At 33.8% G+C, this 19,791-nt stretch overlaps 1 protein-coding gene across 7 annotated transcripts in view; it reads right to left on the bottom strand.

The window, feature by feature from the left end:
- DNAH8 (dynein axonemal heavy chain 8) overlaps positions 1 to 19,791 on the bottom strand; it is a 126,586-nt gene that overhangs the window by 13,567 nt on the left and 93,228 nt on the right. For all 7 annotated transcript variants that reach the window (XR_015283599.1, XM_086878340.1, XM_023924402.2 and 4 more), the window contains 15 exons: positions 19,327 to 19,464; positions 18,878 to 19,005; positions 17,992 to 18,163; positions 16,818 to 16,973; positions 15,380 to 15,535; positions 14,185 to 14,367; positions 13,625 to 13,730; positions 12,541 to 12,793; positions 12,250 to 12,440; positions 11,752 to 11,873; positions 9,644 to 9,762; positions 8,158 to 8,360; positions 7,215 to 7,288; positions 4,233 to 4,385; positions 1,188 to 1,343 (listed from right to left, as the gene is read on the bottom strand). Coding sequence is in view for 6 of the 7 variants with exons in the window: in XM_086878340.1 (XP_086734466.1) it covers positions 1,188 to 1,343; positions 4,233 to 4,385; positions 7,215 to 7,288; positions 8,158 to 8,360; positions 9,644 to 9,762; positions 11,752 to 11,873; positions 12,250 to 12,440; positions 12,541 to 12,793; positions 13,625 to 13,730; positions 14,185 to 14,367; positions 15,380 to 15,535; positions 16,818 to 16,973; positions 17,992 to 18,163; positions 18,878 to 19,005; positions 19,327 to 19,464 (2,310 nt within the window). In the remaining variant the exon portion in view is untranslated. The remainder of the gene's footprint in view (positions 1 to 1,187; positions 1,344 to 4,232; positions 4,386 to 7,214; positions 7,289 to 8,157; positions 8,361 to 9,643; positions 9,763 to 11,751; positions 11,874 to 12,249; positions 12,441 to 12,540; positions 12,794 to 13,624; positions 13,731 to 14,184; positions 14,368 to 15,379; positions 15,536 to 16,817; positions 16,974 to 17,991; positions 18,164 to 18,877; positions 19,006 to 19,326; positions 19,465 to 19,791) is intronic.

Below are 19,791 nucleotides of genomic sequence, written 5' to 3'. Positions count from 1 at the left end.
ACAGTCTTTGACACCTGAAGTAACATTTAGGAAGCCTAGTTACAATATTTGAAAATAACTGGAATTGAAAAAAGCCCCTCATCTTTTCTTTTCCAAAATTAAATGTTGTTTATAAGCAGATGAGACAGCATTAACCAATAATACCATGCAGAAGAGTCTAATGATTTACTGTCAAGTTTTTTTAATTACTTCTTAAGTTATAGTTATCATAATGATCTTGTCACCAAAGGATATTAAGAATTGGTCAGTTTAAAGGCAGGACAATGTATATATTGCTGGTTGGTTGGCAATTCATAAAATTTCTTACTAGATGAATAACTGCAATAGTTTTTAAAAATACTGATAGATTGAATAAGCATAGATCTTCTAGTTCCACAAGAACTGTATAATTCTGAGGCAGTACACAGAACAACTTTTTCACTGTTTAAAAAGTGTAGAAGGAAAATAATGCAGAATGCTGTATCTTAGCAGTGAACATCAAAAAATTATTCTTCTCTCACCAGCTGCCTACACCAAAAATACAAGCTTCTCAGTAGAACCTAAGGTTTAACAGTGCTTTATAACTATTTTGAGATCCTCGGTGAAAAGTAAGTACATTCAGAGAGCTCAAATTATTAGTATTTATTGTGATCTCAAAACTTATTTATCTTTAAAGTACAAGGAATACATATCATTGTTCTCACACCAGAATTAATGTAGGCAACACATTGACACAGATATGAAAAGAATTTTATTTAATTTTAGCCACCTAAAAAATAGCTACTCTAAGTTAGGCATCTGCATTGCCTTTAAAATCAATGGAATGAAACAATGATATATCTCCAGAAAAATATTCACTCTTAAAGAAAGACAGCTATGATAGATAAGCTGGTTTTCTGTTTCAGCATGCTTATCTATTTCTATTGACTACAGAGAGAAATTTTTCCCATATACCCAATGACTGACTTTTGATCAGCTGAAGTTAGATGAGAAAAAACAAATTCTAAATGCCCATCATATGAGAATTGTTTCAAAGCTATTAAAAAAAAAAAAGATATCATGAACCTTGAAATACAGATTACAGAAATTAATACTTTAGTCCTGCAGCATAGTGCTATGACAAATATCAGAATGTGTTGTTTCAGAAACTTCTGTTATAGAGTGACTTCATGTATTATACCACTATTTGCAAACTTTTTAAGAAATACCTGAACAGTAGAATGCAGGAAAGCTACAGTGTAAAGCAAAGGTTTCCACATAGGCAGGTTGCTAACATTTAACAGATCCTGACTAATTCCAGAAAATGTTCTTTTCAGTCCAGCACGTATGCCTTGTGGAGGTTCATTTGTGAACTTTATAGCAATCTGTCACCAAAAAAAAAAAATAAAGGAATTGTATTTGCTTACTGAAACAAAAATAGCAACATATGAAAATGTCACAACTACTAGTTCTAATTAAAATGTAAATAACTGAAACCTTGTAGAAATAAAGCTGATATGTACTTAAACGCATAAAAGGACTACACAGAATCATAGAATAGTTTGAATTGGAAAGGACTTTCTGAAGGCCATCTAGTCCAACCCCACTGCAATGTTCAGTGGCATCTTCAAATAGATCAGGTTGCTCAGAGTCCTATCCAACTTGACATTGAATAATTCCAGGGATGGAGTATCTAACACTTTTCTGGGTTTCACCTGTTCTAGTGCCTCACCACTGTCATTGTGAAAAACTTATTTCTTATATCTAATCTAAATAAAACCTTCATTAGTTCAAAACCAGAATCCCTTGCTCTTTTGCAACAGGCCATACTAAAATGTATGTCCTCATCTTTCCTATGGGCCTCTTCAAGCACTGCAAGGCTGCAATAAGGTCTTCCCTAAGCCTCCTCTTCTGCAGTCATACTATATTAGGCCACGAAGGATTTTGAACATAGACCTTTAATTTTTATTGGTTAAAACCATCACTGACACTTGGCCATGGACCTAAAAATTTTCATCAATGACATAAAAGCAGTCACCATACTTTTCAGAAGGCTTTTGTATCCCTGATTCAATGACTGAATGATGGAAGAGAAGCATCCCATATAAATGTCAAGACCATCATTGTATTTCTGTTCCCAGAACTTCACAATAAATACAAAGAAATCTCACTCCTCCTCAGATCAGGTCTTTGTGTTCACAGTGGCTACTCTGGACTCTGTGGCTAAGGCAGCAAATTAGATTCATCAGAGAATATTCCTGAGCACTGTGGTCAGCAGGCGTTGAATCCATATTTGTGGCAGTAAGTTGCCACAGTCCATTAGAATTCTGCCCCTTAGTTTCATACAAACTGCCTAATGGGAAGAGTGGTTACACAATTTTAATTTTCAAACCATATCTGCAAATTATTTGGAAAAGTGTAGCACTGTAACTGAACAGATTGGGCCATGGTATCCTCCATCCAAACTGTATTTAGAGTTTATTATCAGACCCTCTGGAATTTCTCAAGGTTGCTGAGACATAAGCTATTCTAAAAATAAGAAAGAAGAGGCTGGAAAACAAGAAAGCAGGACCACAAGAGCCAGATAACAGAGGGCAGTTGAAGACTTGGACTGTAACCAATCCTGTGCCCAAAGGGCTGCGTGAAGAGCATGTGGACAGGATAGGGGCACCAATGAAAATATACATGATCGTGTGAACAGTAGTTTTAGAATGTACAAATAAGTGTGTAATGTAAACAATAAATGGCTTCTGCAAAATCTTATTAGTTCGTTGGTCAGAGGTCCCAAGCTCCCTCAGAAAAGTGGTAGTAAGCACAGGTTTTCACATCAGAGAGTGTTGTAACTACTTACCCCTGTGGGCTATTGCATTCCAGTGCTGGATAATGCTCATGGAACAATTTATTATTTCAGACACAGACTGGCCTACCAGAATCTGTTGCTCAAGACAACTAAAAGTGCTGGAGGAATTAAAATAAAAATAAAGGGTTTTTTCCCCTCCAATTCTAAGTACTTGTCTGTGTAGCTTGAGTAACATGATAGCTTGCACAGAAAGGGCAGTAAAGGCCAGGCAGCCCATGGACACACTGTATTGTGTTCCTGTTACTTCTGGAGTGAATTGGAACACTTGAAAATCAATGTTTTCACATTTCAAAGGATATCCTATTCAGTTTTTGATGAAAATTCTATATTAAAAGGAGCAAAGCAAGTTCTCTTTTCTTCTGAGAAAGGGCTTTGGTTTGTCAGTTATTCCTGTTCTGTAATCCCTGAATATGTTAATATTTTAACAGGTAACATGACATTATATAGTGGGAAATCACATGTGAAATATTTGAGATAAATGCAGTGAAGACTCATCTAGCAACCCTCTTGAGGTCTCTTTTCTCACTTTTAGAAAACTGTATGTCCATATACCACACTATTCATAAACCACTTGGAGATGTAGGGTGATTTCATGTTCTGTGGTGAGAACGTAGGATTCCATATAGCTCACTTTCTATACACAGACCATAGTGACAGACAATTCCTACTGAAGGTTTTCTCTACACTCTTTCAAGACAGAAGTCCTACTCCCCTTCACACCCTGGATATCAGATATATCTATTTTTATTCAGAGAGAATGAGAATGACTAAGGAGACTTCCACTGTTTTTTAGAGGAAAGGGAATATAGAAATGTCAACATACAGTTATTACAGTAGATATTAAGTAGCATTATGACCCACTGTGAGAGTGTTGGGAACCATCATCAGTGACTTCAGTGTATTTTTTAAGAGTTCAGGCAATTTTCCTGGTTCTGACAAAAAGTGTATCCTTGAGATCTACAGAACAGACATTTATAGTTTATCCAAAGAAATTGGGTAGATGATGTTCTCTAAGATGTGTTATCAATGTATGTTCTGTCCTATTAATACTTTATTTATTTATTATAGAGGAATCTGGAATCCTTCTCTGGAAAAATGTTTGCAGGCATTAATCTGTCCACAAGGCATCTGGTTGGGCAAAAAGGGATACAAGTAAAGCCAAATAATTTTTATTGAAGGGCTTCTGTGTACAGAATTATTGTGGACTCACACATACATAATGCATCATCAAGAACTTCTGGTTACTGGTAAATAACCTTCCAGTTACTGGTAAGCAACCTTTGAAATGATATTTCCATTGTAACACATTTTTTTCTTGGGTTTTGCGATTTTCCCCTCCATTTTTTTCACTGCTATTTACATGACTAATTTGAATAATCTTTGTTAAGTACCTGAATGAAATATTTGAACAAACCTGTAGCAGTGTAATTGGGAATTTAGGATGTTGTTCAGTAGTTATCCAAACTCGAAATGTGTCATTCTGGATCTCAGCAGTAAGAATTGTCTCCAGTAATTCATCCATGAAATCCAGTCCAAGGTGACAATTCTGAAGTAACACCCAGCCTCCCTAAATAAGGATAGCAACTATTACCATATAAAATTTAGAACAAATTATTCATAATGCTGAAGCCAACTGTCTATATAAGAATCAGATTTGGTTTTCCATGTATTTTTTTTTTATAACTTTTGTTCTGTTCCTGAATATATATTCTCTTTTGTTATTATAGGATATTGGCACAGATAAAGCAAATAGGAAAAATTAGTACAAAAGTTATTTCCACATTTTCTTGTTCTCAATGAAAATAACATAACCAGACTCAATATTTTAAGTAAAGTATCAGTGCTATCTAGTGGCAAAAGTAAGTTCCTGTACTCTCCCAGCAAAACACCAGAGATAACCAATTCTGTCCTCAGATACAGAAGAATGTAAATGCAAAAGTAACAGCTGAAATTTAAGTAATACATATTTTTTAAAAATTATTTGTTTATAACAACCTAAAGTAAGTGTAAAGCGGTAATAAGACCCTAAAAGTCTCTAACTCCAATTAGTTTATCTCTAATAAAGGCATTTGCATGAAATCCAACTTCCACTTATTTTGATCTTATTCATCTCTCAAATTGCATGCACCTCTAATTTGATTATTGTCTATCTAAACTTCTGCTTATGAATTTAAATTCAATCAGCTTTTTTTAGCATCACTTTAGAAGCCTGCTGAATTAGAAGCCTTTGTTTAATCAGTTCTAAATAGTGATGGACAGTGGATTTCATTACAGCTTGTAATTTCATTTTAGCAATCTTGTTTTAGCTCATTTAAAAATAAATCAGTTACTGTTGGTGAAAATACGTAATTGAAATATTTATGGTGAATTGATAGATATTAGAAAAGAAGATTAAATTAAGGTGGTTTTTTTCCTTCTTTTATGAGGAAAAATTTATCTCCAACTTTTTTGAGGGAGATCTTTAATCAATTTGGTACATTTCGAAATGTATCAGACTTAGTTTTTGAAAAGTATCTTCCTGTAACACAGCACAACATTTTAATCATCTTATATACTCTTGGCCAGAGGTACAAAACAAAACAAATAGATATTTGTCTTCATATTCACTAATTCTGTTTTGTAGTTTCAAATCTGATGTCCACATGTTCCTCCCTTCAGCACTAAGGCGTGTAGTTCAGAAATTGTTACTAGTAGCTCTACTGGAGTGCTGCTTTGAGTGTCCTTGTGCTTCAAATTAAGGGCAAAAGAAAGGGATATTCCATTTTTCACCATTGCAGTGAACTGGAAGTTGACAGTGACCATTCTAGACATACGAATAAAGAAATAGTAGATGTATGTGTGCACTTACATATAATACAAATTGTTGTTTGCTATAAAGAAATTTATTTTTTTCTCTTTTTCCAAATTGGTACATCTATACAATAATATTCTCTACTAAGGGAGATAATAGGGATATTATTATCTCCCTTATAAGGGAGATAAGAGAGATATTTGCACTCTATTGAGGGAGATATTCTAGCCCTCCAAAATGCACGTGTACAATTGATTCCCCATATTTTGAGTTTGCAGGCAACTATGGCTGTATGTCTGCACTTGAAAGATTGTCCACAACTCCTTAAAGTGTCCAGTTGTGGGAATTCCAAGCACAGAAAATTCTCAGTCTTGAAGCTCAAATACAGAAATGAATACAGGGTACGACCTGAGACCTTGGAAAAGGCTTCTGGATTTAGAGACCATAAGCAAGAATGTGGGTTTGTAGTTTAGACAGAGACATTAAGTCAGGTTGTAGAAAGTTTTATGGTTTTAAAGTTAAGATACGGAAATAGTCATAAAGGTAATAAGTTTTTAAATGCAGCAAGTAGTTTTGTGTGTCATTATATGATTGGTTAAGCAAGTCCGCACTGCGGCAAAGATATATAAGACAAAATTAACTATTGGTGTGAATGTAGAAACATTCTTTGTGGTAGTTTACTGGCTAATTAACCTTTAAGAGATCTTGTAACCTGTGGTCTTGTGACCACTGACCATGAACATCTGCCAAATACAGTGAAGACGTTCTCACTCCTTCAAGAGACTGTAGAAGAAGAATAATAAATCATGCTTTAAGACATCTTCAAGTGATCCCATCTCTCTCAAAATCCCTATATCCAGCTGACAAGAAGGTATCACCTTTGCACTATAACTTTATATTGTATTTGCTGTTTCAATTACTATCTCTCTGTAGCTGCTATTTAGGTTTTTCATAGTTCTACTGTTCTGCTGTTGGGGAATATCATCTGCATTAACAAAATACACGACAACATTTAAAGAAAAACTCTTATGTATTGTTTAGAAATTTTTAGACATTATTGGGACTCAAAGCCAAAAGATTGACAATTAAAGAAACAAAGAAGAGACACCGAATGCTGGTGAGTAAGAGGTCCTGTCACTAGCATATTTGTAAGGAAGATGTGAAACAGTATTAGGAGGAAGCACATCCTTCTGCAGATGTGCTTCAACTTTAAGCACATCAACTTTAAGTTACACGTACACTCACCATTTTATTTAGCAGATGCTATGCAACATCCAGATATCTCTTATATGGGAGAGGAAAAATTAAAAAAAATTCCAATAAAGAGGTGGGATCTGCAGGAAAGTACCAGGCCCCAATGTCCTTTTACCCTTCGTTAATAGTATAATGATAAGTAAGGAATGTGCTGCTTTTGGAAAGCTGTTCAGTAGCACTGTTGCCAGAAGTATTGGCTTGGACTCCACTGTCACATATATATGCTACAGAGAAATGTTTTTAAACTCAGGCATTCAAAAAGACATGGTCACCTGAGATACGTTTGATAGTAAGATGGAATTATAGACTGAATGCTAAACAGACAACTTATATTGCAAGGTTTTTACCTACCTGTTCCATTGATACCTCCATGAGTTTGCGTGCATGAACCTCTTGTCCTTGGCCCATTGAGATGGTCCTACATTCTATAACATATTTGACAATATAAGATTAATGAACTTACATTATTGTGAAAAAGAATTTCAATTCAGTCCAAAAACCAGTGATATAAATGCAGCACAATTAAATAAATGTAATGCAAAAACATATACTTATGAAAACAAAATCCCTTCACCATCATGCCATTCTGTATAAATCTTGTAAACACTGACATTTTGTATAACAACACTGAAATACACATACACAATACTTATAGAAGTTAAAAACAGTGACTGATGTTGTGACTGAATGTGAATGTGAATTTGTGCCAAATTTTAACAACACCATAGGATTTGAAATATGAACAAAGATTTTTTTTTCAGAGTGTTCATAAACACAATGCAAAGATGTAAAACTGCATTTATGAACACAGTAATGTGACTAATGTCAAGAATATATGGGATCTACTCCCAACTCAGTTTGTATTCACAGTTTTTCAAAACTTCCACATAATGTAGAACTACAGATCAGAATATACAAATGTTGATCTTGCAATCTTCTATGCAGATTACTGATTTTTAAGTTACCTGCTCTTAAGAGATAAAAAAATAAAATATTATTGCTTCTCACCATAACATAATTTTTAAATAATTGCTTACAAAAAGTTATCATCACTGGGAAGGATAATAGCAATTTATTAAAAAAGACTTGAATTACTGTCCAACTTCACACAGAATGGTTCTTAGCATACTGTCTTCCATATAAAATATTATTCTATCTCTAGGATGATGTTTCAGAAATAAAAAAGTGGTGCAAGAGAATATAAGAAATACTTCCCAGAAAAAAAATATCTCTGAAATTACTTACATTGCCCCTCTGTGTTTTAACATATGACAATGAATAATTACTTTCATACCCAAATTAAGCTTCCTAGACAAGGAATTAATCTGATCAGTTGGGTCTGATCCCATAGACAAGAAACAGATGAGAGGTGTTCGCATGTCACTTTCTTCCCAAGTTTTTCTTAAATTCAAAATAACTGGCTCTGTATATTTCTCATCCAAGGAGCTTGCAATATATTTCCTGGCTTGGGAAAGTGTTCGGTCTGGACACCAAGACCTAGAAATTAAAATACACACAAAGATATAAATTCACTGCCTCTTCCTCCAAGATCCGACTCAAATTAGAAATTCTATTTTTATCAAATAGAGGGATTTTTAAAATCATAATATGTATGTATGTGTATGCATACACACACATTCATATATATGTTTGCAGGTTTGTCTTTACAGATGTAATAATAGGCAGAGCTGATGGTCTTCCCTATACTTTTGATACTTACCAGTTGCTTATAGTTTTGCCTTAACTGCATTGGAATTTTCTGTTCTAGGTACCTTCACTGGCTTGGGTCATTCTTCATTTTAAGAAGAACTTTTGTATTTGAGAACACAAAGAGGGAAATATTAGTTTTGCCCTTTAGTAAAACTCTGCAGATGATTCATTGCGTCTGTTAGATTTTTAGGGTACAAACTCAATTCTTTAGCACTGGATTGCACTTGTGTTGGTGATGAGTGCTTTTCCCATGGAAAAACAAACAAACAACTACTTCTGGATAAAATATATTACTTTGCAAATCTTCAGTTTTTGAAGATTATTTAAATGCTTAGGACTTAGATGGTCCCTCCCTCTTAGGGAGTAGAGCATTTAACAATGTGGTATTTCCATCAGATTCTAGCCTTTTTTACTGCACAGGTTGAATCTGCTCCAAAGACAAATCATGGTCTGATAAATAATATTGTTGGGGTATTTCATAGTATCTCTGTTTCATTTGTTACATCACTTGGAAAGTATGCAACAAATGGAGGAAAATATGATCTCATGCTGAGATCTGATAAGGCAACTGAATGCTTCTTTGGGGAAATCCATTTTATCCCAAGATCTTAGAGGTCTTATATGATGCAAAAAACATAACTTATAGTACACTTTTCATATAGGATTTTGAATACTTATTTTGATTTTCACCATCTCTCTTTTTTATTTAATTTTTTAATACTTGTTTAGAGGTACTTAAAATAGTGAATTTTAAAATAAATTTTTTTAAAATTGAAAACTATCTGGAATATTCTACTTTTTCATGGACTTCTCAAAGAAGGTTGTAATATGGTTCCCAGTTTCCATTCCTCCTGATGTAAAAGCAAAGCTATAAAAAATATTTTCTACAAATACCTTTAGATGGCAGAGGCATCCTCTGAAGCAATTGAATAAAAACATATTTCATATGAGTGAATTGGTATTTAATGTCACCAAGAGATAACTAAAGCTACAGTATTATGATAATAGCATACTGATAGGTTGAGATGTGTTGCACCATGTAATTTCCCAAAACTTCTGAAGATGCTCACCTGATGAGTAAAAGCTTGCGAAAGGTGTCAAGTGAATCACTGTATCCATCAGGCATAATTTCTTCCTCAGGGGCATCTTTATCAAACCAGCTTTTCCACACCTTATCATTTTCAGCTATCTAAATATATTATATTAGCACACAAATAAATATATTTCAGTTGCAGTAAAATCACATTGCAAATGTCACTTCTAATGAGAGGCCATTATTATATATTAGGATATATTACAAGTAACATTGCCTATAGCATTTAAGACATATGCCAAGTGAACAGCAATTAAAATATTACAAATAACATTAATTCAATTGCTGCAATCAGTGTTAAGATGCAGGCTCTCAAGCCAGTCAGTTATTTATGCATTCCCCTACCAAACACACACACACCTACTTTAAAAAATCAATAATTAGCAGGAGAATTCTATACTACAAGAGGAAAACACTGTGATTGATTAATTAATTCCTTTTGGTCACAAAATATGAAGAGGACCAGAAAAATTCGTCCCAGTCTAGCCAGCCAATGAATCACAAATTAACAGATTCTGGTAAGCTTTTGGCTTGAGAAAGAGTAAACCTGACCACAAATATGATCACAATTATATGTACCTCTTAGAAGTCCTCACCTAATTGGATAAGGAATACTAGTGTACAGAACATAGTGAAAATGCAACTGAGCCTTTAATGCAGTGACTGAGGAGGGTCAGCTACTGCAATATTCTCAGACACCAGAAAAAGAGCAAGGAATGCATTGATAAAGATTTAAAACAGATGTCTATATTAAATTAGCCATCTGGGACTTATTTTTTTTTTTGAGGAGAAAACCAGATTGAAACTAGCATGAAAAAAGAAAAGCATAGGAAACCTCTTGAGAACTGGGCATACCATTCTCAGTCTTTTTTTGGTCACTTTAAATAATTTTCTGTTTCATCTAAATGAATAATGATACAGTTGTATTTAATATGACAAATCAAAAAGAACAGCATTTCTAATGGATAAAAATAATTATTAAGAAGATATTTTTACAATATTTACATTTTTAATTGATATCCTAGTTGGCACCCTCCCATATTCCGTTTCTATTTATTACTGAAATAATTTTAATTGTCACTTTTTAACTTTGCAACTATGTGGAAAAAGTAAGGCAGTGCTAAAATACTAATTTAAAAAGGAGAGCTTTTGGGGTAACATGGTCACCTAAGTATTTTGGAGTCTAAAATTTTGTTTGCACACATTCTAGAAAATCCCTGGTGAAAGGAGTTTTCTAGAAATGGGTTCTGGTGCCCTAACAACCCAGAGCGAACAACCCTACTAAAGCTCCTCCAATTTTCTCTTAACTTAATATTCTATTTTGATACCTCAAGAAACCAAAAACTGGAAGAATTGGGCCGGTATGTATCCAATTCTGGCCTTGATACAGGGTTTAGAAACAGCCAGGACCACTTGCACGTAACCATTTAGCTAAAATGTCTGCTACTCTCCAGGGCAATATGTGCCATCACAAAATGGGCTTGGCTGGCCAATGCTGTAAAAGCAAGGAGAACTTACTGTCCTTGAAATTAGCCTGATTAACAAGGTATGCTTAGATACAAGAAATGCTATGGGGAGTGGTTTAACTACATTAAAAAAAGAAATACAAATTTACCAAATTGAACATGTAACAAGCTTACATGCATATAATGTATATCTACATAAAACAATACATTTGTAGCCAGCTTATCATATCTGAATGGCACATTAACCTTAGAACGGAAATGAGTATTTAAAAACAAGCAGCAAACCGCTCACTTGTAAAAATACACCAGAATCAATACAGACAACATTGTAACTTAAAACCCAACACTCATATTAATTTTACAAGCCTTTTTGATATCTCTATCTTTTTATTCTATCTCTCTTTTATTGAGTTTCATTTTCCTTTGCGCCTGTTCCTTCTCTTCTTTTTCTGCCTCAATTAATATAATACCAAATACCATACAGAAGACAAATGAAGACACCACCATTCATGCTACCTAATTGTTTGTCTCTACGATGTTATTCTGTATTAATTGTGGAAACATAATTATGATGACAAAACTGGATAACAACATTAAAAAGATAATTAGAAAATATCACCTGGTCCAAAATTTCTTCAAACTGTGGAAGTTTGTTCAACTCTACTAGATTTAGCCATACCATGTCAAGAATCCAGCGACATGGTTTGGGTGGGCAAGCCTGTAGATCCAAAGCTGCACCTCCTGTGGATAAAAACACAGGATGAAATGTACTTTCTGATTAAATGTATAATATTCCAGGGGTCAAGATATAATTGATATTTCTTTTTAAATTATGCATTTTGACCTATGTAATTTTCTCTGGGATACTAACTGTACTCTTGTGTACTTAGCATTTATTTCATACCAAAGGATAATTTAGCCTTGTTAATGGCCTTCTCACAGGTGTTGGAAGGCTACTATTGGGTCTCCTCTAAGCCTTCCCTTTGCCAAGCTGAATAAGCCCAGTTCCCACAGAAATGATGTTAGAAACCATGTAGACAAGGAAATAAGACTTTGAAATGGCATAAAACTTAAAAAAGTTGAATTAGCTCTACACATAACAATATTTTAAACTTACCTCTAATGAGAGTTTGGAACTCTCTGTTTTCCACATACCCTCTCTCAATATCAATTTTTAAAGCCAGGAGGAGGGTAAAGAGGAATTTGTGGTTTTCATACAGTCCTCTAACAGAATATGAGTGAATTTCAAAGGTAAGATGCTCAATAATATTTGAGATTCTTTTCTGAGCCACAGGAGACTTCTTAGACCTAAATAATTATAAGAAAGCACAAAACCCCCACATAATTAAGAGCAAATAGATTGGAATGGCAAACATCTGAATAGTAAGAAAAATCAGTGTCTTCCTACTTGGCTATGGATTGATCAAATAGCTTCAAGAACTGAGCCAGTGAAGTTTGATACATATTATTGACCATGCTCATTGCTGTAAGAAGGAAATAAAGAATGCTTCCACGTGTAGCAACAGGTCGATATTCCTCCTGAGCAGTGTTAATCTTCACTTCAGTTTCTGCTGCCACAGACAACTTCACAGCTATTTCAGCAGCTGTTTGCTTAGTTATTTGCAGGACACCAATTAAGGATTCATCATCCACCAGTGAACCTGAAAAATAATATACTGGATGTTTACAACATTTTTGTAACAATATTTTTACTTCATACATATATATAAAACAAGAGGCCAAATCACAGGAATTATTTATTTAAAAAATGAAATTATTTACTGAATAACAGAAAGCTTTTAAAACAGAGACCAAACAGGACATGTATAACTAAAAATTAGTTTTACACCCAACAAATTTATGCAAATTCATTCAAAACATATTAAATGTGTTTATACCAACAGCTTTGCAGCATGTACCAGAGAAGTCACCTTTCTTATGCACATAACCTACATAGTCAACAAATCATTAAAATTATTTTGAAGTCTATTCATTGGCACTCTCAAAGTAAAAAAGACTTAGGATCCTAAGGGAAATAGTCACCCAACAATATTCATCAATCTCCATTAGTTACTCAAGGATTTTCTGTTACTAGATTCTTTTTCCATCAGAGATAGTAAGTGATCATGTTCAGGCTCATAAAGTACTGCAGAAGAGTTTCAAGACAATTTTAAGCCAGGCCATTCCAATTCACATTTTTAATGGATCCAAGATTTGCCCATGATCAGACATCTTATCTCATCCAAGGGTCAGAAAGCTCTCAAAAAAATGGATGTATTTCACAAAACTTGTTTAGGTGTTAAACTGAACAACTAGGTGTCCAGAGTTGCATACATTGGCATGCTATAGCCCCAAGTCCCTCAGTCTGTCATACTCCTGCCATTGTACATTCTCTTATTGTATCTTAGATGGATAAATCAAAATCTGTAAGGAAAGGACCTAGTGTGAATCAGTTTTATCTGCCTAATCTACTTAATACTTTGATACAGAACCTTTGGTTGCACTTAGTTTGTAAAGAAGATTGTCTTCCAGTTCTTTCATCTTCCTCTTATTAGAAGTTACATCTTCCATGAGTTTAATTCGTTCTGCCTCTAGTTCCTGTTATTGAAAAACAAGAAAATGGCATGATGATTTATGGGTTACAACTATGAGGGATACTTAAAATCCAGTTTCTGATTTTTCAAGTGAATGAATTGTGATTGATGATACAGGGGAAGAGTAGGACGCAGTCATGAAATACACATTTTACTTTTCTTGGTATCTAAAACATGTAATACCAATTTTTTAAAGCCATGTTTATTCAGTATCTTATGATGTATCTTATCAATGTCAAATCCTGGTGATTAATTGTTTGTGTTGTACTGACAGTCAGATATATATTAAGAGCCTCCCAATGTATTTTTGACATTTGGAAATGTCTATATTGAATCTGAATATAATTTTAGAAAATGGCTAACATCTTTTTCCATTTGAACATTTTTTCTACATACCAAAACCAATTAAATGGAAAAAAAAAAAAAACCACTATGATTTATGTGTACTGTTAACTTACCTGTTTTTCAGTGAGTATTACTCTTCTCAGTAACTGATTCTCAAGTCCTTTCATTGTAACAGTAAAATCAATAATTGATGTTTTTGCATTAATTTCAGGTGTGAAAGCAGGATTAGGTAGCTTTGTAGTAATGTACAGTCTAAACGAATTCATAACATCTACTTCCTTATCACCAACTTTCACCTGTGAATTAAGTTAAAATAGTATTAAACAGAGGAAAATGAGCTTTAATAAAATAAATAAAGTAATATTGAGCAGGAAAAAAATTACATTATTTGAAATGCCAAAGAGAGGAAATTTATTTCACAATGCAATTTTGTCATGAAAATAAAAGTCAGTGACTAAATATAAGAGTTAGAGTATGTTATAAAAGTAGTGTTTCCCTCCAGCTAAATATAGGGATCACTTTCACTGTGGATTATGATTAATAGCTTCAGAACCCTTTGGTTTCTAATCACACCTCAAATTAAGAGGTAGTAAAAACTTCTGACCTTTGTAGAAACCATCATTCTCTTATGTCCGAGCTAAAAGGAACTATGTGATCCAACAATGGAACAGAAATTACTGGACATAAATTTAATCTTTATTAAAACTAAGCAGGTTTCAAAGAATCTTTCCAAAGAAACTAAAAATTTATTCAGAGTATTCAAAATAAATTTTTATAGAATTAAGATATTCCAAAACAGGAGTCTAACTCAAAAGCTGCATGTGCAACAGAAAATCTGATTAGTGTATATTGTATATATTCCAAATCACTGAATTGTTGGTGTTAGAAGGAACCTTGAAGATCATCTGCCGTGAGGCAGTGGGGGACACGAGGCTCCAACGTATGAGTCTCCAAGGTGGCCTCAAATACCTGGATTATGAAGGAGTAGGACCAAACCACTCCCTTAAGCATATTTGCACTGCTTGAAAATCAGTAGAAAGAATTTTAAGCATTTACTCAGATAAGTATAATTGGCTCCAGTTTGGAATCTGCAGTAATAACTCTTGTAATTAAACTCATAGCTTTGACTTGCCAACTTACTACACAGCTGAGGCTTTGTCTGTTATATTTTATTAGTTCAGTTTTATTCTTTACATATGTCTATGGAATACAAAATGTACCTGGTTCAGCACATGCTTGTAGCAATGGTAAAATAACATTTTTCACAAGGCTAACTACTTATTCCACTTCTTTTGTTTGATTACTAACCTTAAAAGCAGATCCAGATTTTATGAAATTCTTTTCCAATATATTATCAAGGACTGGATCCAACTCTTCTTCTATATCTTCAATCAGGAGTGATCGTCCCAGTGAAAGACTGTCTTCTAGGTGTTGTCGGAAATATTTGTCATTCAGAGTTGTTACCTCAAAAAGAAAATTATAAATTGGTGTAAAGACAAAGTATTTCCTCACATGAAAACCACAGACCTAACCATGGAAATTCTTTCATTGCTTTTGTTAGCTGCATTTTAAAGAAGGTACTAGAAATGTTGACCATGCAGCAATTTATGCAGAAACACTTCCATGTGTACAATAAAAATTACCGTAAAAAGGTGAATTAAAAGGTTGGCTGTAACTGAATCCTCAGAATTTCATTGAGAGTAATAATGTACTAAATAAAACTGGTACAGCTTATTGCATATTAAAGATGTTATATATATTTTAGAAATCAGAGACCCCTAGGCTTTAATTTTCTATTCTATGTCCTAGAAGGATTAGATTTTCTAGTTTTGGCTTTGAAGTGTTAAGAAATTCTTTCTGGAAATTTGAATTCAATCTGAAAAATTAATCACTTCTATAATATTATGAATTCAGATTGATATTTCATGAAACGGGATTAATACTATATGAAATTATTTAAAAGCATGCATAAACTAGTAAGCTATATAATTAAGTAATCCTAAACCCTCCAAAATTTATTGATATTCAGGACTTATGAGTTTTCTCAACATCTAGGCTAAGGGTTTTAAAATGCAGATTCCTTTTGCCATGCTTTATCATTTGGGAAAAAACAATTTGTGATGCAAATGGTGACACATGAACATCTCTGTATTATATTTAATAAGCAGGCGTTTTATCCTATTGGCTAAATCTGTAAAAGAGCTATGAAGATTGCAGTAATGTTAGGATAGGCAAATTTTTCATGGGTTTGGCTTCAGCTGGATTTTCTCAACCTCCTTTTGTATTGACAACCTCATTATGAATACCATCTCAGGTCCTAACTTATGGACTGCAACACTTGAGGCACTTTGCCTATACTTTCAGAGCTGTAACTTATCCTGTCTTTATCTGTAATGTTACCAACAGTGGCACAATTTACTCTCATTTAATAATTTAATATTTTACTCCTTTGTTTTACCTATCACCTCTTTTTCTGCTTTTGTGTTGAGACCATACTAACTCATCTTGAGCAAAATACTTTTATACTTTTTGCTAGAATTCATACAAGTTGAATAGTCTTTTCCAAGCTCTTGAGTGGGATTTACAGTTTTTCTCAAATTTCGTGCTGGTGCATCTACATAATTGTCAGTCTCTATACAAGTTAAAATTATCTCAGATCATACTGACTCAAACGCAACCTCCCTCTAAAGAAGTAATGTTTGAAGGAGTATAATAGAGTGCACCATTCCTTTAAGACACTGTTTACCTGTAATTCATTATCCTGTTCTTTATTTTTAACCCACAATTTTCCTTGAGTTTGCGGGTCTACCAAAAGTGGGTATCTCGATGCCTTAGTGACAATGATCCCATTCTGAATTGAGAGGTGATCTCCAGGCAATCCTTGAAGATTCCACTCACTGATCTAAAGAAAAAATAAATGAAAAGAGATGAAGACAAAAGAGTAGTTTGCAATAAATTATCACTGGAATTTTTCTTCAATTAAAATTTTTCTAAGAAGTAACGAGGATATCAAAGGGAATGCATATCTGAACCTGCTGAAGAATTATTAATGCAGGTATAAAAATATTTCCAGAATTTTATTTTTATGGATTTTTTAACTATATAGAATCACAAAAAGTATATTTTAAAGTAAGTAAGGATGTCAAAAGACAGCTTGACAGACAAATTAAACATTGGGGTTAAATAAGCAAAAACTAGTCTAAGGGAGCTTTTGGGAATTAATGTTTACTGAAAGAAACTTGAAGATTCTGGAATTTCCCACTCTTTGCCCATTTCTTATACATTCACATTGAATAAAAGGACTTTATGCACTCTGTTCTAAATTACAACTAAAGCCACTGTTTTAGAAATGTCCTGGTTTTGGCTGAAAGAAAGTTCAATTTCTTCTTAGTAGATACTACAGTGCTGTGTTTTTCTGATTTATTGTGAGAATTATGTTGGCACAGTGATGTTTTAGCTGTTGCCCAGTAGTGTTTACTCTAAGTCGAGGATTTTTCATTGTTTCATGCTCTACCAGTGAGCAGGTGCACAAAAAGCTGGGAGGGAGCATGGCCAGAACAGTTGACCTCAACTGGCCAAAGGGATATTCCATACCATAGAATGTCATATCCACTATATAAACTGGGGGAGTTACTCAGAAGAGGGTTGATCATGGTTTGGGGATTGACTGGGTATTGATCAGCAGGAGGTGAGAAATTCTATTGTGCATCACTGGTTTCTCTTGGGCTTTGTTACTATTTCCACACCAAGATTTAGTGGAAATTGACAAGAGCATTTGAAAACCACAGAAGTATGTGGCACAGCAATATCTGGAATATTGGTGATTATAGTTCTTCTCTAAGCAAGCATAATGCTAGCTAACAGTAATAGGATACGCTAATAAAAATTCAAATTAAACCCTCCAAGCACCAAGAACTTACTGTTGGTTGATCTACCAACATAGAAATCAGGTTCAAATCATCAGAAAAGGGTATTTTATGAGCTCTCAACTCTGTTTCCCATAAGTCTTTAAGTAAAAGGTTCCTGAAGTCTTGATTAAAAGGTCCACAGTATGAAAGAAAGCCTGTGCAGAGCAATATATCTCCCACAAGTCTAAAAAAAGGAAGAAAAATCATCAGTAAAAGATGATGCACAAAGTCAATTTCTAATGACTTAGACAACCAGCTTCTGAGACACAAGAAGATTTTAAAAAAAGTTAAGTTTCTAGAGCATTTTTGTGGCTAAACTTATGAGTAGTTTTTATGAAAACAGTCTCCACCCTACAAAACAACAAAGCCCCGATGACCACTATACCTTCTTTCCTAAAGGAAACAAGAAAATGGTTTATTTATTAAAAATATGTCCGAAATACAATATTTACCAAGGATACAAGCCTAGTTCTACTGAAATTCACATCAGAAATGCCCAATTTCCCCATAGGAGATTTATAGTAACATGAGTGCTCTACAGAAGCTGAGCTTATGTTAAGGTTTCACTTCCCCAGTGACATCAGAACAAGGTGCAGTATTAGGGAGGCTGCAAAAGAAGCTGTAATACAGGCATGTAACAGCCCTAGTAATAACTCCTTTGGAAGCTAATTCAAAAATCAGAGGTATTGTTCTTAAGTGAAATACTGGCACACAGCACCCATGTATTCTTACTTATGGGAGGAAAATTCAAATTTCAGGCTAGTTAATTTGATTACATTGATATATTAAGATTTCCAGGAAGAAGATTAAGTACCACAATTAAAGCTACAAAATTGTTTACCAACACTTCAGTTTTCACAAGCATTTTCTTTTTTGTTTGCTGTAGTGGATTTGATACCTTTTAATCTGAGATTTAAATTCCTTGCTTTGCTGAGTCCACCTAACTTTCTCTCCACTGAGTCCATCTATAAGAGCAGAGGCTGCTTGCATTTTTCTTTTGCATGTTTCTGCATCATTCTCTAAGTCCTAAAATAAAAAAAAAAGTCTTACTTAATCACAGAACACAAAAATGTGGAGTTATTTTGTACACTTTTCTTCCTCTTATACTTATTATAACTATTTTATTTATTCAAAACTCATTTTTGAGGACACTTAAGGGTGTCTAATATGTTCCTATTCATGGAAAGAAGGGAACAGGAGAGGATATAGGCCTAAATCTCTTACTTTTATACTTAAATCTCAGCCATGTAATTAAAGGTAGCAGGTAAATGTGTGTTTGCAGCAAATCCTAATTACATGACAATACTGTACAAACATTTTGATAAGACTAAACCACTTATATCTCACCATTTTCTCCTTCATTGCTGCATCAAACTTTGCCTGCACTTTATCCAGTTCAGCTTGTTTTTCATCTAACTCTGCCTGAGCCTTATCTTTTTCTGCATTCGCTATTTTCAGGCGTCCTTCTTGTTTTGCCAGGTTAGCCTGCAAAGGAGAAAAACAAATAAAAGTACAATCACATATAAGGTATTAATATAATCCAATTAACTATTTAAGCCTGCTTAGCTGGTAATCCCAAGACAATGATACATCAAAATAATTTTTGCATAAATATCAAAAACATTTAAGCTGAAAAGCATATCACATATATACTGAAGATAACACTTTTTTTTTAGTTCAATAACAATACAGTACCTAAAGTTCTACTATTTATTGTCAACTTTATTCCTTTCAAAAAAAATTACATTTCAAGAAGCTGGTTAAGGAAATAAGGTTTCTGATCTGTAAACATTGCTTAGAAGAAGAATCACT

This window comes from Cyanistes caeruleus, chromosome 2 (genome assembly GCF_971803275.1).
Source record: "Cyanistes caeruleus chromosome 2, bCyaCae1.hap1.1, whole genome shotgun sequence".
Lineage (NCBI taxonomy): Eukaryota > Metazoa > Chordata > Aves > Passeriformes > Paridae > Cyanistes > Cyanistes caeruleus.
Note: the sequence above shows the minus strand (reverse complement) of the source record. Positions and strands in the feature narration are given on the sequence as shown.